This window comes from Idiotropiscis lumnitzeri, chromosome 13 (assembly GCF_059441095.1).
Source record: "Idiotropiscis lumnitzeri isolate Australia: NSW breed Sydney's pygmy pipehorse chromosome 13, RoL_Ilum_1.0, whole genome shotgun sequence".
NCBI classification, from domain to species: Eukaryota; Metazoa; Chordata; class Actinopteri; order Syngnathiformes; family Syngnathidae; genus Idiotropiscis; species Idiotropiscis lumnitzeri.
In genome coordinates this window covers 1,947,224-1,974,338 of record NC_142403.1, presented here as the reverse complement: position 1 = coordinate 1,974,338, position 27,115 = coordinate 1,947,224, and the positions used below count along the sequence as shown (strand labels likewise).

Genomic DNA, 27,115 nt, shown 5'->3' with positions numbered 1-27,115 from the left:
GAGCAATGGATTCCAGTAAGGGCTGATATTTGTGCCACTCGAAACTGAATCTGAGTATTATCGATTTGAATGTGAATTGCTTAACTTGAATATTTGAATTGAAAACTGAATCTTTGAAATGAAAACTGAATCTCTGAAATGAAAACTGAATTATTGAATTGAAACTGAATTATTGAATTACCGTATTTTCGCGACTATAAGGCCCACTTTAAAGTCGCAAATTTCCCCCAAAACAAACGAGAGGCGCCTTGTCATGCGTTGCGCCTGAGCAACTTTCTCGACCATTGAGCTTGATTGCAGAGTGCATGTCAGCACACCCTGCAGGCCAAAGTCTGACACATCCACGCTTCAAATTGAGGGTGACAAATACATTATGTGAATATGTTTTTGGGTGATGGTGCAAGAGAAAGCTGGACAAAGGGGCAGCTGTACACAATGTCGAGTCTGTCTTATCATTCCGGTTATTGCAAGCAAGAAACATCACAGGTTTAGACAACAAACTGCAAAGAAAAAAAAAGCACACACTGCCCAAAGCACACCACTCACGTCTCTCTAATCAGCCATCTAATTGGCTGAGGCTGAGCCTCCCAGAATGCATCAGTAATCTTTTTGTGTTATTTTTATTTTTGGGGGGGATATGAATGACATGAGAGATGCATGTTTGGTGTTAATTTTATTTCTTTGTTTCATTGTTAGCTAGCATGTGCGAGCTAGCATGCACGAGCTAGCATGCGCGAGCTAGCATGCGGGAGCTAGCATGAGGGAGCTAGCATGTGGGAGCTAGCATGCGCAAGCTAGCATGCGCGAGCTAGCAAGCATTAAAGACAGAAATTGCACCTGAAGGATTGTATTACCAGACCTGCCAACTTATACATTTTCCCCATATTTTGTACGTTTTTTTAGCATTTCAAATCATGTACGCCGTATACCGACTTTTGTACGGGCAAAAAAAATAAAAGAATGAAAAAAAAAGTTTACGCAGGCTTTTGAGAAGACAGTAAGCTGCTGACCCTTCACTTCCTGTGGGTGGAACGTCCACATGTGTGAAAGCTCGGTATTTTTGATAAAGCATGACATGCGCATGTGCCCTTAACCGTCTGCATTTCTGCTGCTTGTGTTAGTGTTGCAATCGAAGAAACATTCAGTAAAAAAAGTCGAGGCAAGCAAGCAAGTATGAGAGACCCGCTAAATAAGAAACGAAAAATTAAATCCTCAAAAAAAGGGCCTCAATTTTCGTTCTGTGTTCCTTGCAAGAGAGACGTGAAAGTTGCTGCGAGTGGATTCTACGATTAGAAGAGCCATTTTAAAACTGCCGGACACGTGGAGAATGTGGCGATAAGCAAGTATTCCAATTACTGGCATTATTTTAAACACTTATGGGACAGAATGTTAATTATTTAATTTAGCAAGTTCATATTTACTGAATATGTTAAACATTGATGAAACATGAAGCATTTATCAAATGAAACTTGAAACATAGGTAAGAAGAATGACTGGTATTGTAGTCCTGATGTTTACTGATTTATTATATTATTCTCATATGCTAAATTGATGGTACTTAGTTTAAATGTGTGAGCTTTATTGAAATTTTCAGTAGTGAGTCAAACTTGCACACGTTGCATTTCCATGACCTGCACTCACATTTACAGCACTTCATGGACAAATACGACAAAGCACATTCTCCACATTGGCTGTAGAAGATGCAAACATACCATATTGGGCACTGGAGGTGTCACAAAGACGCTATAGCAAAAAATACATTCCGAAAGACAATTGGAGATCGGAGCACACGCACATACACACGCACATACACAGGCACACACACGTACACTTGCAAAGACACATGCACATACACACGCACATATAAGGCACATACACATACACGTACACTTGCACACACACATCCACATCCACGCGCACGCATGTACACCGACAAGATTACAGGGGAATGCCAGCGGGGATAGAGACGGAGAGACTGCCCGCCGGAGAAGGCCAGCCTTGGCGTGCCAGTCTTGGGAACCAGACGGGAATCAACCATCCAGACGACGACTAACCTGGGGAGGACCTTCGCTTGGACGTGGACCCGTGCCGTGGGAGGGAGCAAAGGCGACCGATTCAACCTACATTACCCTTGACAGAAAAAAACTCCTATAAAAACTGAAGCTGGGCTGAAAGATGGCGCACATTTTTCGACTGTGCTCGCCTGAGTACAGTTTCTCGTGAGATTAAGAAAAAGCCGCCCAGATATCTGTCTTTGTACTATTTCCTGAACTCCAGAAATTGAAGAAACTAAATATCGAAACTCTAATCAGTTGTTGAGTCTTTATTTGACCCTTTTCTTCTTGAGTACAAAAAACGATCACGCATTGCAGTAAGTTTGGCTTTTAAAGGTTGATTTACTAACTACTTCTCATTTCCACAGTGACTCAACTCCAACACACCCTCAACTGGTGCTGCGCCCTTTGATATAGCACGTCTTTTGGTCGTAAAAATATGATACATAAATTGCATATTTATTGTTTAATTTGAATCAGAATTTTTCCATCTGAATTTTTGGGGGGATTAGGAACTGTATCCCAATAAACTTGAAAAATTCCAGGTAAACATAGATCTTGGCGGCCAATCAGCCCCTTTGTTTTGAAGGCCGCAAACTACATCATTAGTGTTCCCAGCCGCTATCCTCAGACGTGTGACTTTGATTGTGCTTTTGCAGGACGGAACGCGACCTCTGGGGGGCGCCAAGTGTCGGACACTTGCAAGTACACTTATCTCAGTAGGGGCCAAAGCGAAATCTGTTGGTATATAGTGTCTACGGCTCCTCAGAAGGTGTGGCCTCCATGGTCCAGTTTGAGGCTGCGGTGCGGAGCGCTGACATTGAACTGAGACGGAGTCGTTGGCATTGGTCCTAAATTAGAACGATGCTTTCCGAGACTCTCACCGTTCTTCTAGCTTTATTCAGCCTAGGAGAAAGCAAAGACAAAGACTTTTATACTTTCAAAGTTGTGAACAGTAGAGGGAAATTGGTGTCACTTGAAAAATACAGGGGCTCGGTAAGTTTGAAATTTTTGCAGTTATTTACCACGTCTTCTTCATGTTGTCTCTCAAAGTATCCCTTTGCATGAACCATCGCGCGTACATGTATCATCATACGGATTTTTTTTAACTTTCTGACATTTAGTCCGTGTGCATTACTGATGCGAACCCGAGGCTGCTATAACTTGTCGTTCCTTTGGCTTACGTGGCATTTTGTCCCGAAAGACTTTCCGAACTTTCTTCATAAGGCGATGCCGAGTAGCTGACCAAGTATGTTCAATGTACCAGCAACAATCTTTGATTTGTAAGTAACTTTGCTTGTCAGTTGTGCCACACTCTTACTGAACATACATGTTTGGAAAAGGTAACAAAAAAGTCTTTCAAAGCACCGACGCTGCATTCAGTAGTCGTTACATTTACTTATACACTGGATACTATATAGCTCATGACAAGGTTGAGTTGTATTCGTATTTCGGCTGGTTAAAACCTGATCCAAGATATTTAAAAAGGTCATGTATATTAATAATCTTGACTCGTCAAATTCAAATGAATTAAGTATCTTTTTGAGTTGTAGATATCTGTAACTGCGGTTTAGATATTTACGATTCTGTTGCAGAGATCTGTAATTCACACTGTGGATACAATTGTGGATATCTGCCAATGAGTAGTAGATATATCTTTTGTTACAAACCCCCCAATATACATGAATTAAAAAATGGACTTTGTCACAAAATTATATTGCGGCTATCCGAAATGTGTTCATTGATACCTGAAATGTAAATGTTGTTTTTGACTTAGCAGAACTGAATTACAGCACTTAATAGAAAGCTTTTAGATGTAAAAAGGATTGCCATAATGACCTTTCAGACAATGTACAATAATACACTGTCATTATAAGAGTATGAGGTCATATACTTTGATCCAGTTGAGAACTCTTACTAAACCAGCATTCCCTCTTTATAATTAACAGCTTGGCGAGGCTGGATATGTGTTGCATTTGTATATATCTGTAATTCAGATTTGGTTTGTTTTGTAGCAAGTCACCTAATGTTAGCTTGAATCATGCAGTCAACTCAAGATGACTTTAACGCCTGGTCTGGCTGGCAGCTATTATAATTCATAAAGTTAGCCAACAGCATTTCTTCACTAGAAGGGCGCAGCTACTGACTTTTTGAGAGGTATGCAGACACATAAAAGGCTTGGGTGGATATCGTTGTAGGTGATCAGCTTAATCCAAAACAAAAAATAATGTAAGAGCAGCAGCACCCAGTGCTCAATACCTTCTCTGTAATGGTCAGGTTTCAAAAATTCAACAGCCAAACCACATATAAAAACCATAGCATTTTAATTTGATATGATGTCCTTGGATATAAATTAATCAATCTTTAATCATTTTTAAAAATATAAGTCACTGATCAGACACTTCATATGATCAGACTTATCAGATACAGTGGTCACAAAAAGGTTTGAGGATGGCCTTATAGTTATACTCAACCTCAAATACTACCAGGCCGTATTTGCGGCTAATTTTGTGTCTGAAGAACTTTCAAATGTGCTGGCTCTTCATAGATACGAAACGCACTTTATATCACGCCAGTTGGAACGGTTCCGCGTCTACTTAGTTTTCTGCATACAAACATTAATTTCAATGCCGACAGGCGGTATGACGTTTTTTCTACCGCAAACATGAGACTACGGCATAACCAACATATTAAACAAAATCTACCAAATTTATTTTGTGTCAACAATTAAATTTGGGGAAAAAGGGGTGCTCACCAAAACACATCCTGCTTGGCCTCTTCTCATGGCCTTGATTTAAAAACAAGCAAAAAAAAAAACAAAAACAAACAAAAAAAGTCTTAATAATTAAAACCAATTTCTTTTATAGTTCATTATAGTTGTAAGTAAATAAAAAGTAATGTTAAATTGTCCATAATCGTGTTTAGTAAATACAATATAATAATGACTGGTAAATGCAACCAAACAATGTCATGTAAATTCAACGCGATGACGTTGAGTAAATTCAATGCGATGACGTTGAGTAAATTCAACGCGATGACGGTGAAGAAATTCAATATTGTTGAGTAGATTCAACATAACTGCATTAAATAAATTCAACACAACTATATAATGTAGTAGCAATTGAAGAATGATAGATAACATTTTGTCATCTAATATTCTTCACATTCAAATAAAATTGTGTGGGACCGGTTGACGTTACCTTGTTAATTAAATCTAATGAATCATTTTTTCAGTGTAATTGGCCATGATGATGATCTCAGACTAACATAAAACATATTTGGAAATAGTCAGTCACGTAGCATTGCATTGAATAGTTAATTTATGTTAAGCGAGTTACAATAAGGTGCCTGCATGTGTCACGGTTCAGTCTGTTTTCTCATGACTTTGTGTAGAACTTGAGGATGGCCTCCCCATGTGGACAAAAATGCCTGCGTGGTGCACCTCACCTGTACATGTTATTGTTTGTTAAAGGAAAATCAATTTTGTATTTAACTCGAATAATCCATCCATTATCTGAACCGCTTCTCCTCACAAAGGTTGCTGGCGTGCTGGAGCCTATCCCACCATGGACTGGCTGCCAGTCAATTCAGGGCACACATAGACCAACAACCATCATCCATCCACACTCACACTCATACCTAGGGGCAATTTAGAGTGTCCTATCAACCTGCCATGCATGTTTTGGGAATGTGGGAGGAACCCGGAGTGGCCGGAGGAAACCCACGCAGGCACGGGGAGAACATACAAACTCCACACAGGAAGGCTGGTGCCGGAATCGAACCCTGCACCTCTGCGCTGTGAGGCCATCGTGCTAAACAGTCGTCCACAATGCCGCCCTTTAACTCGATTAAGCAATGGCATAATTGATGCAATAATTGATTAAAAACATTTGATAGAAGCAGCCACATAGCCATCTTTTGTCCTATACCATTCCAAATCATTCATTTGTTGCTTGTTTTATACAGGATCTTGAAAATGTAAGTGCTGGTTTGACACAATACAGTAGTCCAAGAAATCCAATGAAAGGGGTTTTTCCTTCGATACCCAAGCCCCTTCTTCTAATTACATAACTGATTTACAAATAGAATGTTCTGTTCTTCTTATCTTTATCTGATTCTTGTGTTACTTCAGGTGTCCCTGGTTGTGAATGTGGCCAGTGAATGCGGTTTCACTGAGGAACACTACAAAGCCCTTCAGAAACTGCAACGGGACTTTGGGCCATATCACTTCAATGTCCTGGCATTCCCCTGCAACCAGTTCGGACAGCAGGAACCTGGCAGTGACAAAGAGATTGACAGCTTTGTTCGTAGAATCTACGGAGCCTCCTTTCCCCTCTTCAGTAAAATTGCTGTTGTAGGAACGGGAGCTAACAACGTCTATAAGTATCTTGTTGGTGAGTTCAATGTTATATTGGATAGTTGTGTGCTGGGATCTGTAGTCAACTACAGTGGGAAAGTATGTGAACCCTTCGAAGTGTCTTAAAATTCAGCTTTAATTGGTCATAAACTGCAGTCTGATCATCCTCTAAATCACAACAGCAGGGCGCCAGACTACCCCAAAATCGTTGTATGTTGCCCCTAAAATATGAGCGGGCGCAGTAATCTTTTCATCCACTCGTGCCAAGTGTGACTGTAATTTCTTCTTTTTTAAATATTTTTTTGGGGGGGATCAAAAGACATTCATCACTGAAACATAAACACAGGATGTAATGACGCAAGAAAAAAACGGGACCTGCACTGAAATCAGGCGATCAAATTGAATTCGATTGCAATTACTAAATGTTAACTTTATATTTTTAGTTACGTATTGCTTATACTTAGGGTTTATGTTGTGTCGAAACTTGCACAATAAAATGTGACTTAAACATTGTAGTTTCTCCAAGTATTTATCAGTAATATGGTGAAAATTGAGCGCAATATAAAACTGTACTTTGCAAGTCAATTTACAGCGTGTGCCCCTAAATCTTCTTCCAGCGCCACTAAAATTTTAAGTCGGACTACTCTGCTCCATTGGGCACTCTAAATTGCCCGTAGGTGTGAGTGTGAGCGTGGATGGTTGTTCGTCTATTTGTGCCCTGCAATTGGTTGGCAACCAGTTCAGGGTGTCCTCCGCATACTGCAGAAGTAAGCTGGGATAGGCTCCAGCATGCCCGTGACCCTTGTGAGGAGAAGCGGGACAGATAATAGATGGATGGATACTCTGCTCCAAGTAAACAATGTTAGTCTGGAGCCCTGCAACAGTCTGCGTTAACTAATACCACAAAAACACTTATTGTATTTGTTTTAATATTTTTTATAGGTCATAATACGTAAACAACAGAAAAACTCATGCCGAGGTCAGCCTACATGAATGTAGCCCGATTTTGACTCGACAGACGTGTCGCAGGCAAAAGTGGTGTGTCGTGGCTTATTTTGCGTGATCTTGTTTAAATTTATTTTTCATCCATCTAAGCTGCTAATCCTCATGAGGGTTGCGGGGGTGCTGGAGCCTATCCCATGTGTCTTACGGCAGTAGGCGGGTCACACCCTGAACTGGTTGCCAGCTAATTGCAGGGCACACAGAGACGAACAACCATTTTTAGAGTGTTCAATCAAACTACGATACTTGTCTTTGGAATGTGGGAGGAGTACCCGGAGGAAACCCACGCAGGCACGGGAAGAACATGCAAACGCATCACAGGAAGGTCAAACCCTGCACCTCTGCACTGTGAGGCAGTCATGCTGCCTAAACTTAATTTAAACTTAATTCATTTTGCAATTGTTGATAGTAAGCTGTCCAGGTCATGATAAGCGAAGCATCCCCATATTATGATGCTCCATCCAGCATCCTTCACTGTTGGGTGAAAGATTTGATACTGGATCTGGATTAAATATTTTCCCAGTAGGGATGTGGAACATTCGTGTACACTTTAGCAAACTCAATGACCGAAGAACACACAGCAAAAGCCAACGGAGATGGCAACTACTCCGTAGCTTCTTCGCATGCGCGAGAAGTAGTACCTCTCCATGCCATTGGCGGCAATAATCACTGTCAAGCCTTTCACTGTGCCGTTAATTTTGCACCTGTCCAGAGCACTGATTTGCTAGTGATCATTTGTCTTCACAGCCCGACCCAATTCTACATGTTGAATCGGACCAACACCCACCCAGACGCCCCGACAACAGCTCTAAAGTTATGACGTTACGCGCAACACCAAACAGACGCCGTTTACCGATTTTCCGACAGCTGACATCAGATTGGTGTGTTGAGGCCTTTATCCGTATAAGATTGAGGAGACAACCCCATACCCCAACTCCCGCAGACTAAACACATGCCCACTTTCTCGGGCAGCAAGCAGGACACCCGACAAGTGTATCTGGGATAGAGGCACTATGAGCGGTCAACTCTTTGTTTGAGATGGTCATTGCTCGGAAGAGTGCCTGGTAAACCTTTGCCAGTACAAAAGGGGATTGGCCAAGACATTAAAACAAAACTTACACAATTAACATAGTCAAACCTGTGGGACAGGCCAGAGCTGGAATCAAATCAAACCACTAGCTAAATAAGGACATTATAGCATGAATACAAAAATCGTTTTTGTTGTCAAGCACGATGTCAAACTTAGGGAGGGTTACTTTTAAAATGTATTCTGATACTGTTACTAGTTAGCTGTTAAAAAATATTTATACTATACTAAATATGCTGATAAGGACAAATAACTGAATAAATAAATACAAATATTGCTACAATATATATTTGTATACAGTCAACCCCCGTTATTTGCGAGGGGAAAGGTACCAGGATGGCTCGCAAATAGCAAAAATCTGTGTATAATTGATAAGCATGTCCATTGATATGCATATTCATAGATAGACAAAGATTGTATTCATTCCATGTGGAAAAGAAGTAGGTTTGCTTGTTCCTTGAAGTTAATATAAAGAAAAAAAAATGATGAAAGGGGACAATTTAAGCTTTGTTGCTTGTTATGTACAGTTCCCCACTAACTGCAGGCCAATCATGTTAGGATGAGATCTGTGAGATCTGTTTGTGTACGATGTCTATGGCTCCTCCGAAGGTCCAATTTAAGGCTGCAGAGCACTGACACTGAGCCGAGACACAGTCGTTGGCACTGGTCCTAAATTAGAAAGATGATTTCTGAGACTGTCACCGTTCTTCTAGCTTTTTTTTAACCAAGAATGGTAAGATATATAGACTCAGATTATTAGCTTTGCATTATTGTTTTAAAGTCGATGTTCTGCCGTGGCGTAAATGATGCACGGTGAGATTATTCTGATAGTACTGAGACCACATGTTATAGTGGGTTGGTTTCCTACATTGTCATTAGTAAGATATTTAAGGGATATCTACACACTTGCTGTTCAACTCTACTTAACACCCGTTCGCTTGTTCCTCTGCTCATTGCATGCCTACTCAGCATACATGCATCACAGCCGTCTGTCATGAGCTGTCACGAGACACGTTTTCAAAATGGAATAACTCACACCCGGGCGGCACGGTGGCCGACTGGTTAGCACGATGGCCTCACTGTGAGAGACAGCATCGGGCGTGGGTTCGATCATCCTGTGTGGAGTTTGCATGTTCTCCCTGTGCTTGCGTGGGTTTCCTCCGGTTTCCTCCCACATTCCAAAAACATGCATGGCAGGTCGATTGGACACTCTAAAATGCCCCGAGGTATGAGTGTGAGTGCGGACGGTTGTTCGTCTCTGTGTGCCCTGCAATTGGCTGGCAACCAGTTCGGGGTGTCCCCCGCCTACTGCCCGAAGATAGCTGGGATAGGCTTCAGCACCCCCGCGACCCTAGTGAGGAGAAGCGGTACAGAAGATGGATGGATGGATAACTCACACCCACCTTTTTGCAAACCCTTTATCATAAGAAAAAAAAAGTGTTTGTGGCAAAGAATACTCGTCGACACTGTCCTGAAATTCCATCTCTTTGCAAGAACAAAATTGGTCTATTTACGTGCCCTATTTTTTTCATTTTGGTCACTCACCCAGATGAGGCATTGTGCCGAATAACACAACAGCAATGGCAGTTGAGCAGCTCACCGGACAATCAACAATGCAGTACAATGTAAATGACGTCATTCCCGAAGAATACCCGAGATTGCAGAAGAAAACAATTGTTAGGGCGTTGCTATGGGTCTAATTCCGGCGCAGAGGATTATAGGCTCTCCTCTCCCCTCCCCTCCCTGTCAGACATCTACACCACCCGGTGCCCAGCAGAGCTCTCAATATTGTCAAAGACAATACTCAACCGAACTCACACCTGTTTGACCTGTTGCCCTCTGGTAGGCGCTACAGGTGCATCAAATCAAAGACTAATAGACTGAAAAACTTTCTTGTTTGAGAGACATCACCATTCTAAACTCTCACACATACACACGACCACCCTTACCTTGCAGAACAGCGACGTAATGTGTTTTATTTATCCAATTTCGTATTATTTTCCATCACATTATTATTTTCTTATTTATCTAATTTATATATTTGATTAAATTATTGTTGTATTGCACTGGAGAGGGGAGCTCTCTAATCTCATTGCACACTGTACAATGACAATAAAGGGATTTCTGATTCTGATTTTGAATTATGAATCTAGGACGTTTGTATAAAAAAAAAAACTAACATGAGTATTCTTAAAATAGCTTTATTACTCAAAGTACGGTTGGTAAAGTTTACCTCAAATTTGGTCTTTAAGTCAGGCAGGCCCATGAGCGAGACTATTGTGACAATTTATCCACTGTTTGCACTCAGGGCTCAAATAAACACCCGGGCCGATGCTGTATTTCAATCTGCATGGAAATTGTAATGTACTTGTAATCACATTACGTCTTTTTTCCCCCCCTTGTACCGGAATACAGTTGTTATTATTATTATTATTAATTTTGAATACAGAACGCCAGTACATGTATTTCGTTACTCTACTAGTACAATTCTGCATTAAGATTGCCACCTGAGCCTGTATCGACGATGCACTGGCTTAAATGATCTGTTCTTCCATCATTATTTACTATTAATTGTGTCGTGGGCTGTGTGCGTAGGAGCTGGCTTTAGGACGACGTCATGAAAGTGGGCAGCAGCCGGAAAGGGAGAGCTTCACGGGTTAGAAATATAACCATCGAAATAAGTCATATTTCATAAGAAATTAGATTGCCATTGTGTCAAAGATAAATCATGTATAATATATATAATATAGCTTTCCACAGTTAACCGTAGGTATATACATTGTATATATGTTAACTGTGGAAAGCTTACAAAAGAATCTGAGGATTCACACAAAATAGACGGTGAGCAACATCAGACGTGCACACGTTGCCCAAAGTACCTGTCCAAAACCTGAGATCATAACAAGTTACATGATCTAGGTATGTTGCAAAAAAATTCCAACAGCCTATATAATCAAATTAAAACAATTCATTCAATAGATCTGTGTCACGAATAAAATTAAAATGACAAACGAGGGCTTAGTTTGTGACTTATTTTTTTAAGTAACTTTAAGCACAATTAATTCAGACTCAACACAATCTTTATCAATACGGTACCACATTGGCTACTCAAAATAAAGGAACACGTCACTTAATAAAACACAAAAAAAAATTCGAGTCACCTGACCCCTGAAACTCATTAAAATTGCCACATTTAAGGGGCTTTGTAAACTAGGACAATGTTTGGACTTCCTGAATGGAGCGCTTCCCGAGTCGTTGGTTATGCTACTGACAATGGAAGTGGCAAAATCACCGTCCACTGAGATGGATGAAAATGGATGGATTTTGCTGCTTAATTCACATGCCAAAAACACTATGGTAATCAGAATTCCACGTTTAGACTATTTTGGGTCCAATAGTGAAATTCTATTGAATGTTCAAAAATGTTACAAAAACTTCTGTATCCTTAAAAATACAGGACAGTTAGCAGCTTACAGTAAAGCACGCTGATACACAGTATACAGCCCTGCACAAATGTTCGCAAAGTCATGCAGGGCTCAATATGCAGGTGTAAGTCATTAACCGTTTTTTTTTTTTTTTTTTTTGCATGGTCCATTCGATTCGTGTTGGGCTGCATCGCGCGGCGGGTATATTCTCTCAAAAACCTATCCCATATGATACTTCAGCTCAGTAAGCATCTAATGCATAGGTGTATAATTCAAGGCCCGGGAGCCCGGACAGATACGCCGAATTGACTTTTTCAAGTCAAGTCAAATTTATTCATATAGCCCTTAACTGGAGCTCGGAAGATGGATCACATAACCCCAACCTTGGCCTCTCTTTCACTGGATCCCACTGCACTTTAGAGTTCGCTTTAAGACAATTCTTGTCATCTCTTTAAATGGCCTCAGCCCGGCGTACCTCTCTGAGCTCCTCCACCCCTACGCACCTACCTGCTGCCTCAGGTCTGCGGACCAAATGCTGCTGGAGGTGCCGAGGATTGAGCGCAGTTTCAGGGGGATTGTGCCTTTTCTGTTGCCGGTCCTTCCCTATGGAATGCGGTTCCATTAAATGTGAAGCAAACCCCCTCTCTGTCCAGTTTTAAAACTAGCTTGAAGACACATTTTTATTCATTAGCTTTCGACTCAACATGAGACTGTCACTCTTCTGCTGTTATTCTGGTGTCTATTGTTTATGTGTTTTAGTTTGTGTTCTTATTTCCGGCTAATTTATATTACACCCTATGGAAAGCGCTGTGATACAGCTCCAGCTGTTGTGAAATGCGCTATATAAATAAAGTTGTATTGTATGGTATAAAATACATACCAATGTGTGAAGTTCATGTGTCTTTTTGCCAGGACAGCATGACCGAAATGGACAAAACAGATTAAATTGTGTCACACTGTATTTATTGGAATATTCTCATTTAATTCCCCATAGAGTCTTCTGGTAAAGAGCCTGACTGGAATTTCTGGAAATATCTCATCGATGTAGATGGAAAAGTGGTGGATGCGTGGGGACCAAAGGTTTCTGTTGAAGAATTACGTCCAAAAGTAGCTGATATGGTGCGGCAGATAATCCTAAAGAAGAAAGAAGAGTTGTGATATCCTACTAGACCGTCTGCCTGTGAACTCCACCCATCTGCATGAGATTGCAATGAATTTGATTTTTTTTAAATAAACTTGCTTTCATGGCAGCTTTTTTAAACATTTTTTGAAGACAGCCTTTGCAGAGAATTTCTTACAAACTGAATGGTCCAATCAATCGATCAATGTAGGCATTTAATCAATGGCAGGCCCCCGAAAGATTGATGCCATTATATTAGTTTTATGTGGATTCGTCAACATCACTTGCAAAAGTGAATAATGGCACTTTTCTTTGTGAAAATGTTTTCACTGTTTCCAAAAATCCTTTAACATGCATGTCAAGCTAGTGGTGAATCGTATTACTAATTCAGTGAATCCACACACACACACTACATCAGTTTTCCTAACTTTATTTGAGCCGAGTCACCCATTTGACATTACAAAAATGTCCCATCACACTACTAAACAAAAAGTCACAAAAACTTAAATACTGAAATATTTATGGCTCAATTTACTTACTAGTGTAATCTGGTCCTGTTGAACTGAACACAAACCTGATATATTGCAGGAAGTCATGAATTTTTGCAAATACACATGCATACAAACACACAGACCTTATGCCATTTATTGGAAGACCATTCACTTGTTCCACCTCTAACTCTGCATCATTGGCATAGACTGATGAACAAAGATATATTTATAGTTAATAATTTTCAGTAACCTGTATTTAAAGTAGGATAATTTTCCAAGGCATCCCTGTGCATTTTCATGGCAACTGTAATATGTTTAGGTATTTGACTTACATTGTGATTTGTTGAACTGATTTACTTACTTGATAATGGACATAATAGTATTAGCAGGGCTGGGTCGACGTCGGGCCAAGAGGGGGTCTAGTCTAGCCCCTTCAAATAAATGTCCTGCCCCCCCATTTTTTATTATCTCATGCCTCTCCCCTCCGTTCCACTTCTTCATGTCTTGCTTGCCCTCTCAAATATAAAATATATCAATTTGTTTCTCGTGTCATATTTCTGGACTCAACTCCATCTCCTCTCTTCACTCTGCTCAGAGTATCGGCCTGCTGCCGGTTAACTGTGAAGGATAGCTGTTTGAAGCGAGCGGAGACGACTTCCAATCAACCTTAAGAATGCAAATGAGCCATTCTAATAGCAGTTTACAGCAATAAACTGCAAAACACGAAGCAAATGAACTTTGTTAAAAGTGTTTTGTGTAGGGACATAGTTCATTGTAATAAAATAATAAAAACAGGAGTTACTATTTTTCTTGAAAATCTTTATTTGTTCGGTCAACAACAACAACCAATACCATATGACCAAACTATTCTAGTAGCTAAACTGTAGCCTATTCTCCTAGAACGGTGTGTGCACCCACTGGCCTGTCATGTGTCGCAGCACAGGGAAAGAGGAACGTCGGCTCCCTGTCGATTGAGCACAAATTATCTGTGCGTGCAGTCGCACAAAAAAAGCCACTCCCCCACCCAACTTCTGAAATCTGGTTAATATCTTACAATCACATCTTCACTTTTCCTCTCCTGCAAAACTTTCAGCCTATTTTTCCCAAACTTGTTAATCTCATTCTCCTCAGGGACTCAGCCTTGTAACCAAGTGACATACAACAGAACACTGTGTAAAGATTGCTTGCATTCAATTGTGTCATACTGAGGTTACGTACACAATGCAGCACAATGCCCCCTCAAGATTTGTGGTGGCCCCCTTATACATGCCTGTCTAGACCTACAATGTTTTATGTATATATATATAAAAATCTGTGATGAGATGGCACCCGGCTGTCAATGTTTCCGAGGTGCGAGCTGATATACGCAAATACCTACTTCAGCGTTACACAGAAGAGTTTTTCAACTAGGTTTACCTAGTTGTAATAGAAATATATAAAAAGAATATATGAAAACAAATTAAGCATTTGTCATATTCTCCAAATTTATTTGGTACAAATATTAACATAATTCAATATCATATCATCATTGCTGAAATAATCTGAAAGGCTCTCTGCACTGAACCTTAGTCTGATTGAACTCAACACATTACACACACCAATCGTGCTACAGAACCTTGGTACCATATGGCAGCCTCATTTGCATATAGGAAGAAAGAAAAGAACACAGCCATCATTTTTTGCGGGTAATCAAGAACAGACCGTTAAAAAATGTGCTCCACTGGATTTCTAGTACATTGATGCTGAAGGTGAACTGGCTGTCATTTGGAACATGGATCATAAGGTAAATCCATACATGAATGTTAGAAGAGAGCACCTGAGAGGAGAACTACACTCAACAATAAAATATGTCACAGTAGATGTTTAACGGAACATGTTGAAATGGTACAGGTTTTATTTACAATTAGCTGAAATTTGTATTCCATTAATTCAAAGGCAAGACAGAACTAGGGGGGAAAAGACAAACATTGGTTATTACTGGGAATGTTTAATCAATAAGTTAGTCAAATCACATTGGGTATAAGATCGTTTCAACACATGTCAAAGTATGAAAGCAACATTGTGGAAGATACTTCTTTATTGTGCCACTGTGCTTGCACAGAGCAGAACATCCCAACAAGGTGAAGAAAGACATCCGATGCAAATTGTCAGGGCTGCCAGTGACTCCATTGCTCTAAATGCTCATCATTGCCTAAAAGAGAAGCGAGACAGAAGAAGAAGACAGATAAACCAATAATCCAAAGACGTGAATGTGATAAAGGTATCAAATGTTCACCAAATTGGATACAAGAAATGGAAGTTAGGAACATGTTTTTGGCAATATTTTCACACACACAACAGGTCATCTTGCAGGCATTGTATTTGATATACTTTTCCTCTTAATTCCATTGTTCCCGAAAATGATCATTTAAATTTGGGCATTTTTTTTTCAGTCAACATATTATCATACTTACTAAATGGGCTAATCATGTGCTCAGACTTCTGAAAATATATGCATGGAAAACTTACTTATATGCATGTGTGAAACACTTTAAAGTTTTTCATAATTAGGAAGTGAAATGATCAGTAAACATGACTTTTGCCACAATACCGGAAAGGGTTACAGTGCTGTCAGTGTACTTGGATTCACTCCAAATCGTTCATCTTTATTTGCACCTGCACACTTTCAGTATTAATTTGACGGTGTTTATACCCAAACCAGGTGAATGGTGTAGAAATTACAACATTCTATGCATGTGACTCTCACAACCATTATCATATTAGGCAGTGTGTGACTTGATCAACTGAGGTTCCAGTGTAGAAGAGCTTAAAGTACTTTGAAGGTAGAAACATGCAGTAGAAGTGAAGCCCATTTGCTATTTAGTTAAAAATTACTTTATGCAGATTGCACTGAATTTCAAGGTAATGCTTTCATTTAGTTACGGTTTAAAATAGTCAATTATGTATAGTCGAGGTAGAGTTTTATTTGGGGGGTGTTTGCCATGAGTGTACAACAAATGATTGATATCCCCTAAGACTTACAACGCAAGTCACATCTTTTGACAGGGTGGCTTCATGCAGAGCTAATTGGATGCACAAGATGGCGCCAGAGACAGGTGATTTTTCATCTTTTATTTTCCCCAGATAAGATTTATTATTACATATCCATCACTTGAGCTCTGTGACAACCCATTCTATCTAAGAGTCACCCTGGATTGCACACTCTCCTACAAGTACCTCATCAGCAACACCAAATCCAAAGTTGAGACCCGCAATAACATCCTACGGGAGTAGACAAACTCAAAATGGGGACCCACGGGATTCACACTAAGACCTCTATGCTATTCATCAGAAGAACATGGCTGCCCTGTTAGCGAGAGCTCAGCCCACCCTGAGTAATTAGACGTAGCACTGAACAACACCTGTCATCTGATCACTGGATGCTAGAAACCCACCATTTTTTTGCCACTATCAACATCAGGCAGGAAGTTAAGAGCCAAATTGAGAAGATCAAGACCTCCACAGACAAACGCCACAATCTTCACTGATGTCAACCCCCGCCTCGACGACTGAGGTCAAGATCAAGCAGGTACCTTCTCAACCATGTTCAAGCCCTAAAATATCCCGGGGAGGTTACCAGACTCCAGCTCTAGTTGGAAAAGGTCCAGAAGTAACCCTCACCAGTTGACATGCGGATACCACTTGTTGAGGAACTCCCTCCTGGCTCAGATGCACAATGGACCCAAAGGAAAACCCTGAAATGCCCAAAATTAAGAATGGGACGATCCAGGGTTGCTCGAAACCAGGGGTGTGTTAGGATCATTATCAGGCTTCTGCAAAGCATGCTGATGAGCTGATCATGTGAATCAGGTGGAAACATGTACAACAGGCAGGATAGGGGCTCTCGAGGATCAGACTTGGACACCCGTGCTCTAAAAAAAACGAGCCAGGAGAAAAGACCAACCCTTTGTGAATGTGGAGAAGCAGACCACATCATGCACAGTGTTCAATGGATAAATTCAAGCACTTTTTAAGGACTTTCAAGATCAATTCTCCTTGTTTTCTAGTACCTTCAAAAGGCAAAAACCAGTATGAATCAATCCATAGCCATGTTGTTTGAGGTCACCAAAAGTTGTCTGTAGGAAAAATCAACAGCTAAAATCCAAGCCTAACATTGAATCAGCAGTCATTATTAACTGGATGGGGCATTTCTTCTTCTTTTTCTTATATAATAATAATAATAATAATAATAAAATAATACCAGAACAGCGACAGCTGCCCGACTAAACATGTATCCTCTTCGTTTGCCTGGAAAAGAGGATACCTGCTGAAATTCAGTACACTTCACATTCACTATGTTCAACAACTATTTCTTTGCAAAACCTTTTTCATACATCAAATGCAAATGTACGTTAATAATGTTTTGAATTGCAATAATTTGCTGAATGAAATATAGTACTGAAGTGCAAGTATTTTTTTGGACAAAACTTTGTTCATGAAAATGCAAGTCAAACACAAACATGCTTATTCTTTGTTTCTTTGGACGAAACAGAAACCAGGGGTGTCCCAATACAACATTTTCCACTTCCGATCCGATACCGATATTGCGGCCTAGAGTAATTCTGATATCTGATATTATCTACCCAGTGCCTCAGCAAAGCTCACAAGATCATTAAGGACAATACACACCCGAGCTCACACCTCTTCGACCTGCTGCCCTCTGGCAGGTGCTACAGGTGCATCAATACAAAGACAAACAGACTGAAAAACTGTTTCTTCCCGAGTGCCACGCTGAACTCTTGCACACAACTACCCTTACCTTGTTTTTATTTTTGTTTATATTATTTATTATCTATATTTGCACTGGAGAGGGGTGCTCTCCAAACTCGGACACTGAGTATGACAATGAAGGACATTCTGATTCTGATATAAGCAGGAATGGTAGTTTCGAGTTGGTGTGAGATCTTGACCATATACAGTAAATATTCTCTTGTACGGAATCATATTTGCATTGTCCAATCTTTCCTTATAACAGAATTTCCTTATGTGGGAAACGACTATGGTACATGTATGAAGTGTGCTGCCACTGCACTCTTCCACACGCATGCGTGCACACACCCACACATCACCCACAAGCTTGTCACAATGCTCGCAACACCTGTATGAACGTGCAAGTATGTTAACAAAATACAGCTTTTTTTTTTAGCTTTTTGTTTCACTCACTCACTCTCTAGTTTTACCTACACTCCCTCACCACACAAGACGGCATTGCTCAGCTGATGTCGTGCAACGAACCTTTGAAGCCAGCCGCGGGACGCTTCAAAGTCCTTATGCCCGTGGATAGCGCTATTGATCTAGCCTTCTCTGCATTTAGCGGTCCAGTTAGCTGGAGATTTTTAGCATGACAACAGTTAAAGCATTCCAGGACACGTTCATTTACACCGCTGTACTTCGTCTGTCAAACCGGAAGCAATTTGCTCTGAGCAGGTAAACTCATACTGAGCCAGAAACCATTCCTTGTTTTTTTTTTTTTTTTATACTTTGTATCCTGCTTCGCTTAAGCGGATGCAGTTCATTCTTTTCCATGGTCATTGCCGTTCTATGATCTACACATGTAAATGTAAATGAATTAATTATAAATCTTTCAGTAAAACTCATGCCAAAGAAATCATACATGTCGCCGTTTTGGATACGATCATGGTGGAGCGGTCAAAGTTTTTCCATTGCATGGCGCGGGGAACTGCTTGACTTTGCGCTACTTCGGGCTTCGCTTGGCCTCCAGATATTGGAATTTCTGTTGTTGAGTAATTGATCGTTAATGTAATATAATAGTAGAAAATTTAATGCATACGTTTTTTTTCCGGGTGAGGGAATTTCCATTTGACAGAGGTAGGTGGGAATACTTACTGTATAGTAAAGCTGACATCAAATATGAGAGAAAGTGCAGCAGTGAGACTAATAATGAGTTGTGTATGTTTTAGTGTGCATGCATGCTAGGCAATGGTAAGTTTTGACATGCCTACGCCCAATAATACGGTGCGCCTTATGTATGTGTTGAATAAAGAAATAGCACCCGCAACTGAGACTGCACCCTTAAATATGGTGCGCATATGGTCGTGAAAATATGGTATGTTTTTACCTCAGCTGGTTTGATTTATACTCCGGAGGGACTTGTAGTCAGGAAAATACTGTACATCACAACGTATTTGCTAGTGAGTTCCATTATTTAGGTGTGTGAGTTTTCAAAAGGTGACCGACCTTCTTGGTATGCACCATCTGCCATCACTAGATGAAGGATGTTTGGATACAGATGCTGGTGTTCGTTTCCCAAAATGCTGAAAGCCAAACTGGAGCCCACATCGATATTATCATCCTCATCATCACGTATTGCCTGAAATGTCAAATAAGAAGGATATGTGTTAGATCACTTGCAAGCAAATACAGGCTGAATAGATAAGGTTCATGTTTAATAGAACAAGGATGTCACACCTTTATTTTATTGTAGGCTTCAATGAACTTCTCAAAGCCCATTTGCTGCTCCAAGTTAAAGCGATGCTCCTCCAGGCGACTGTAGATGCTGTCATACAGCTCACTCTCTACTTCCTGGTCCTCCTCACTGTTATCTGTAGAAGAAAAGAGCACCGTTATTATATTAGAATTATATATTTTTTGACAAAATAAAATATATGCTTTTCAAAAACAAACTGGAACTGCTGTTTACATTCTTAAAACTAACTAAAACCCATCTACAATTGTTGCGAAAATGTACTGTTTTTCGTCTTTGTCAAATAATGTTATGCATGAGTTTTCAAAGTTTTATTAAATTTACTTCAAGATTTCAATACTTCTCTTCAGTGTCTACCCATGTTTCACCTGGGCCTTCCTCCACTCCATCTGAGACAGAGTTATTCCAAACTGTAGTTATTAAAGTTATTCTGTACTGAAGAAAGAAGGTAGTTTAGAGTCCACTGCCGCAAATCGGATCGAACCAGAATTTTTGGGGGGCACACTTTCAGAGTAGTAATTATGTATGATTGGAGCAATTAACATACACAGACTGGGAGGAGCCTCTGCATTAGCATCTGTGTTGAGTATCATGTTATTTATTTAAAAGGAGACCTCACCTCCAAATCAAACCCCCCCCCTCTGATGAACTGTATAAACGGGTGTCTATTGAGCTATCTTCAGGTTAAAAACGGCACTACATATGAATTTGGCTTTCTGTCCTCTGATGTGACCAGCAGGGAATTCTTACATCACTTTGCGCCACCGTGTGGTTTATGAGGGGCTCAGACTAGGACACAGCTCCGTAGAGAGTTGGAGTTTGCAAACATCTATATATTGATTTTTAGGGTAGTGATTTGGTAAGTTTATTGAGCATAGCTTGTTGTAGAAAAAATATTTAGATTGTAGTTTAGTCCTAGGTAGTATTGTTTAGCAAACCATGTCCATCCCTCTCCCCCCTCTTAAGCCAAATGGTTCTACAGGGAGGTGCCATTTTCAAATATTTGTGAGGGATGGAGTAAGAGTCTGGTATTGGTGTGAATATTGATAAAAAATTATTGTGAAGTACAATACTGTAGAAGGTTGGAGTTGTTGTGGTGATGTAATGGGAGAGAATTCAAACAATCTTGCGTGAATTTGCAAAGTTGTTATTAGTAATAGACTGCGCCGTGTGAACTCAGCCATAGTTATATAGCATTTAAAAAAAACCAAATTAAAACATTAAATAGTGACGCGATGGCGTTCCACACCGCAAATTTATTTATTTAAATCTGTGAATATGTGTATCTGCGTGTGCCGAACCGCGATTATACAGGGTCTGACTCTTTTGCACAATATTTAGTAACTTTCTTTTCAGCTTTCATTCGACAAATACTCCATATATTATACAAAAATAAAACTATGATGAAACAAAACATTTAAAAAAAAAAAGTTAATTACACCACATAATCCTGCTCTAAAAAGTAATTAAAACTAACTGAATTCAGTCAAAGTTAAAACCAAAAAAAAAACTAACTATAATGAAACTCTCCAACTTGTATAACCCTGCAATCGAGTCATGTAAACAAGACTAAGAATAACCAAAAGGTTTAAAGAGTGATAGCAACCATCATCCAGTTTCTGTACCAAATGTCATCATTAGGATCGCAATGAATTCTTACAAAATGTCCTCTTACCTGACTGCCATTCTTCATTCAGTTGGCTTTTATTTGTATGGTTCTCTTCTCTCACACCATGGCTGAGCAACTCTCCTGCTTCCTCCTCAACGGGACTCCCATTCATGCATTCTTCATCCTCTTCTTCATTGTCATCATCATTACCATCATCTTCCACATCATCATCGTCATCATCACCAACAACCATCTGATTGTTGTCCTGCTCAAGTTCAACGATGATCCTGTTGAAAAGGTCTTTCTCTTCCTCAACTGTAGAATTTCCATTAAAGTCTCCTCTTCCATCATGTGGTAGGTTCCTCATTAAGTCACTTTCTTCTTGCAGCAGTCGCTCCATGGATGCCCTGATGTCACGCAGATCTTCATCCTCGTACGCACTAAGAAGCAGGCATATCCAAACATACACTATTAGAGTAACCTGCTCTATTTAATGAACCCATGCAGATTTACATCATAAATTGACATATGCTGAATGATACAGTGGGTTTTATCTGTCGCAAAAGCATGCTTTTCGTTTGTGAGTATGTCTTACTCCGTCTCGGACTGGTCATCAACTTTGGCTTCGTCCTGCTCATTCTCCTGGTTGCTGTCTGGAGCAATGCTGTCTTCAGTAGTAATGATGGAGTCCTGTACAGAGCTGAAGACCCGACTAAGGTCTGGAAGGGAGCATGTCCGCAGCATCTGACAGTACAATGTAAATTATTTAAAATAAATAAAGAAATAAAGCCTCGTTAAAAGGTCAACAGGGTGGGTGTTAAATGTACCTCCAAGAAAATCAAATTCAGTGTATATGAATGATATGCCACCACTGGCTAAGGGTGGGGGGCTTCTGGGGAGCAATTGTGGAGGCATTGCGATATATACTATGATTAAAGGATTAACTCAAGATTTGTTAAAAAATTCATGTGATTAAATATTTTAACTCAGTTAGCTCAGTTTTATTTACTTCCAACATTAATTTGCATATCTTGTAAAGCCAAATTTAAACTGTACCATATTTGCTGCACATCTTTAGCACAAAAACACCCCACTTAAGTTACCACCCAACACTGCTGGAGTGTAGTGCTTACTGTACAACTGTAGTGCTTACAACATACAACTTACAAATGTACTGTACAAGTGTTGAGAATTGAATTGTAAAGATGACTCCATTTAGAATGAATTCCAGGATCAAAGAAAGCAATTAGAACAGCCTTTGATTTGAAATACACTTCATATTTGGTGATTTTACAATAATTACAATATATTATTCAAGTAAATACATTTTAAAAGCTTCACAAAAAATAGTATTAGAAAACATGTGAATAATCGCAATTCCAGAATTTGTTTAGATTAATTAGTGAAAAAAATTTAATCGCTTCACAGCATTAATATTTATATAATACTGTTCATTTAATCCTTTAGACGAGAGCCTTAACTAGAAAAGTTACGTTCTCAAACTTGTTGCAAATTAGTATCTGATTTGAACATCACAGAAAAGCCATAAAACATGTTTAAAACAAAGAATGTTTTTAAAAAAAAGTACAACTAAATTACAAAGTCACATTAATTTCATGCCAATTTCAGTCAAATGCACCAATAGTTTCTACACCTTCACACCTTAGGGTTATTGGCATCAAACAGGCCTGTTGAGAGCCCAATCAGGAGCGCGTTGTGCTGCTTGGAGCGCAGAGGTGAGACTGAACGTGAGCGAGATGCAAGAGAAGCAGAGGACTCATCCATCGAAGACTGAGCCGAGAGTAGGGCAAGAGCAGATGTGCGTCTATGAGCTGGAGAGCACAACTTCAGAAATAGGGGCTCCTCGTTCTGTGATAAACCTGCATAGGGACGAAGAAGAATGACAGTGCATTTCAATTAGTATTTATATTATTGTATGTATAAAATGGCACATAAAATGCCTTTGATGGACCACTACAATACAATCAATGACGAATAAATGCTCCCTCACCCTCCTTGTTTGCTGCTACTTCTGCTGCTGCTCCTTGGTTGGTATTGAACGGCGGTAGCCTGTAAATAAAGAGCACTTTAAATGATCAAAGTACGATTGGAATCAAGATGGGTGATGAGCCTAACTGCTTTTGCACCTAATCCAGGTGCTTGCTTAGTTACTTATGTACAGTTCACAAGTTTAACTTTTACAGCCAACACTTCTCTGGCCGTTAGATGGCCAGAACAAAAGATTCTGGTAAATGTAGTTGGAGAGCTGCCGTATGACCAACTACAAAAACTGGTGAGACTGCAAGAATGTAGACCCCCGCACACACACTCATGCTCACCAAACCTGGCCACCCATTCCGCTATCATTGTTAAATCCCAAATACAAGCAGCAGCGTTTATCTGTAAGAAATTGCTCTCTGCAGCTCAAGGAGCACTGTTTGTGTGCTCCTGTCTCCTTGCATGCGACACGAACTATAGAGCAGAGGGTGAGGTGAGGTTTCCCTTGAGGGATTATAATGAATATGATAGTTAGGGCGGCACAATGGGCGACTGGTTAGCACGATGGAAGAGGTTGTGGGTTCAATTCCGCCTCTAACTAACTTCCTGACGATAATGAGACGAAGACGAGCTAAACAAGGTTATTTGATGACGAAAACATGACGTGACATACATGACTTTTCGTTGACGAGACGGGACAAAATTGTTAAGCGTGTGGTTCGTCAGACGCTCAAAATTTATGACATTCCTTCCTATTGTAGGTGTAATCTGTCTTATCCTTCTTTGGGCACGCACACCACCGGGACAGCACGCAGGGCGGATGCGCCGCGCACACACGGGCACAACAAAACACAAGCACGTCTGCGGTCTTTCGTGTCAGTTCTCACACGCTTTCCTTTGCCGGACCATAGCGACAGTGACACTCGCTAGGCTACTTCGCTCTGATAACTGCAAGCTATTACAAGTAAACAAGATATGTTTGATAGAGTTTATAGTTGTGCTACAGTACTAGAGAACAAGTCTACTATAAGTCTATGTTGTTAAAACGTTTTTAGGTGAAATAAAGCCACAACAGTTGCCAAATAAAAGTTTTGGTTCTCGGCTTAATTTGGAGCAATGAGCATTGATTCCACTATTACCACTTTTATCCGTTTGTAATGCATAATCCTTAATAGTGCATCAGAAAGTCGTTGCTATTGGGTGGAAACCTTGTGTGCCTATTTTTAACTTAGACTAAAACCTTTTTGAGTTTTGTCGAATAAATTTACAAAAACTAGACTAAAATACGCCGAATAGGAATGACTAGATCTGACGAAAATAAGCATTTTCGTCCAAATGACTAAGACTAAATCTAAAATGCCTGCCAAAAACAACAATTTAAAAGACATCACTATTAATTAACTACATGATTTGATTTATTATTTATTTACCCTCTACTCCCTCAAAAAAGAAAAAAATCTAAATAATACTACTATAATATAATATACAAATACTCGACACGGAATGTTAGAAAACATTTAACATTTTAAACAAACAGCAGGCCTAGAAAAAAATTAGAATTATTGATAATAGTTTAGAAAAGATGAATAGTTACAGTGGCTGTTGGTCTTGCTTCTCCCATGCGTGATGCAGGTCCATTGAAGTGTGTGATGCTTTAGGGAAGTCCTCCAAAACCAATGATTCAACATCCTCTGGATCTAACAATATGAAAATTTGTACCAGCAATCTATTTTGACGACAAAGCTACACTATGATCAAATGAATTACTCACCCTGGATTTCAGCAATGCTTGATGGCTTTGTGCGTCCTTCCAATTCACTTGTATTTTCTGGATGTGCGACCTCTGTTGTCGTAACATATTCCATCTGTACCTCAACCTCAATAATGGCAGGAGTCTTGTCCTTTATGCTCATGCCCACTTCAGGTATACTCATTGCATGCCCTGTGAGTATCTGGTCTGACTTATCTAAGAAGATATTGGCAACTTCAGAATGTGAATTTATAACTCATATATTATATAGGCACAAGAGCATTGTCGTATCAGAATCAGAAATCCCTTTATTGTCATTGTACTCAAGTGTGCAACGAGATTAGAGAGCTCCCCTCTCCAGTGCAATACAACAATAATTCTGTTAAGTATATAAATTAGATAAATAAGAGAATAGTTAGTGCAATGGAAAATAATACTGAATAGTATATATAAAAACACATCACGTTGCTGTTCTGCAAGGTAAGGGTGGTCGTGTGTATGTGTGAGAGTTTAGAATGGAGATGGCTCAACAGTAAACAGTAGATAGATATTTCTAATTTCTTCACACCCCCCCCCCCACACGCACGTAAACAGCTACTAATTTATTTCTTCTTTTTTTTTTCATTCCGGAATTCAGATGGAATTCAACCTTATGTGCTTTTTCAAGCGGAAAAGAATACTAACCAGGGCTAGGGGAAGCCACTTTGCAGACGGTGACTGTTTCCAACAGCTGGGTGAGTGGCTGAACCTCTGCCTCGTGAAGTACTTTCAGTATCTGACAGTCTGGACCAACTCCCCAAAGCTTCCTTTGGACTTCATCCTGCTGCACACCCATCTTTATCACCTCACCCACTGTTTGTTCTGAGAATGTACACAAACACATTTTATCATGGAATCTAATTCCTCGCTAACGCTCAATTTATATTTTTCGATCTACTTTGTATCGTGGGCCCAATACCATGAATTTTACTTTGATACTAAACCTGCATAAAACACCTTAATGTCGGTTAAAATTAAAATAAAATGAAAAAAATGTATACAATAAAATAATTAAAAAAAACATAAAATAGCTACGCCCAGCATATATATACAGTAAACCCCCGGTTATCGCGGTTAATGGGGACCGAGACCACCCGCGAAAACTGAAAATCCGCGAAGTAGCGGCGCACCTTAAAAAATAAAAAATAAATAAATAAATAAAATACTTATATATACTTCGCACCTATATATATATATATATATATATATACGGGTAGAGAGAGAGAGAGTGAAATTCATGTTATAACAAAAAAATATATATATTATTAAAACTTATTATTTTTTTATTCCCCAGCCATTATTTTTGTATTTATTCAATTACCTCTTTTTGTACTTATTTAATTACTTCGACTTTTACCTGCTGGTACGCCGTCCGGTGTGCCCTGTGAAATGAAAGGTGGCATTTTTCATTTATTTATTTATTCATTCATAACTGACAGCCTCGCGCTCCCCTCATGCCCGGGCGGAAGTTGTTCCTCTTCGGCTTAACTACCACGCACGCCGGCCCGGCTCCTCCGGAGCTCTCGCACGGTCCCGAACTAAACGAAATGTCGCCGCGCGAGTGCCCGGGCGGAAGTTGTTCCTCTTCGGCTTAACTACCACACACGGCGGCCCGTCTCCGCCGGAGCTCTCGCACGGTCCCGAACGAAACGAAATGTCGCCGCGCGAGTGCCCGGGCGGAAGTTGTTCCTCTTCGGCT

The 27,115-nt window shown here is 39.9% G+C and overlaps 2 protein-coding genes across 6 annotated transcripts in view; one reads left to right on the top strand and one right to left on the bottom strand.

The window, feature by feature from the left end:
* The first annotated feature begins 2,791 nt into the window (after positions 1-2,791).
* Positions 2,792-14,331, top strand: gpx7 (glutathione peroxidase 7). The gene is made up of 3 exons (XM_088313231.1): positions 2,792-3,050; positions 6,187-6,448; positions 12,920-14,331. Exons 1-3 carry the CDS (start codon positions 2,919-2,921, stop codon positions 13,081-13,083), a joined length of 558 nt encoding a protein of 185 aa, XP_088169357.1. The 5' UTR covers positions 2,792-2,918; the 3' UTR covers positions 13,084-14,331.
* A 669-nt stretch (positions 14,332-15,000) lies between these two features.
* Positions 15,001-27,115, bottom strand: part of nek1 (NIMA-related kinase 1) — a 35,070-nt gene continuing 22,955 nt past the window's right edge. For all 5 annotated transcript variants that reach the window (XM_088313169.1, XM_088313174.1, XM_088313173.1 and 2 more), the window contains 10 exons: positions 26,062-26,238; positions 25,399-25,593; positions 25,222-25,324; positions 23,641-23,699; positions 23,292-23,509; positions 22,225-22,373; positions 21,696-22,069; positions 20,005-20,138; positions 19,774-19,906; positions 15,001-15,727 (listed from right to left, as the gene is read on the bottom strand). In XM_088313169.1, coding sequence (XP_088169295.1) covers positions 15,684-15,727; positions 19,774-19,906; positions 20,005-20,138; positions 21,696-22,069; positions 22,225-22,373; positions 23,292-23,509; positions 23,641-23,699; positions 25,222-25,324; positions 25,399-25,593; positions 26,062-26,238 — 1,586 coding nt within the window. In that variant the 3' untranslated portion in view covers positions 15,001-15,683. The remainder of the gene's footprint in view (positions 15,728-19,773; positions 19,907-20,004; positions 20,139-21,695; positions 22,070-22,224; positions 22,374-23,291; positions 23,510-23,640; positions 23,700-25,221; positions 25,325-25,398; positions 25,594-26,061; positions 26,239-27,115) is intronic.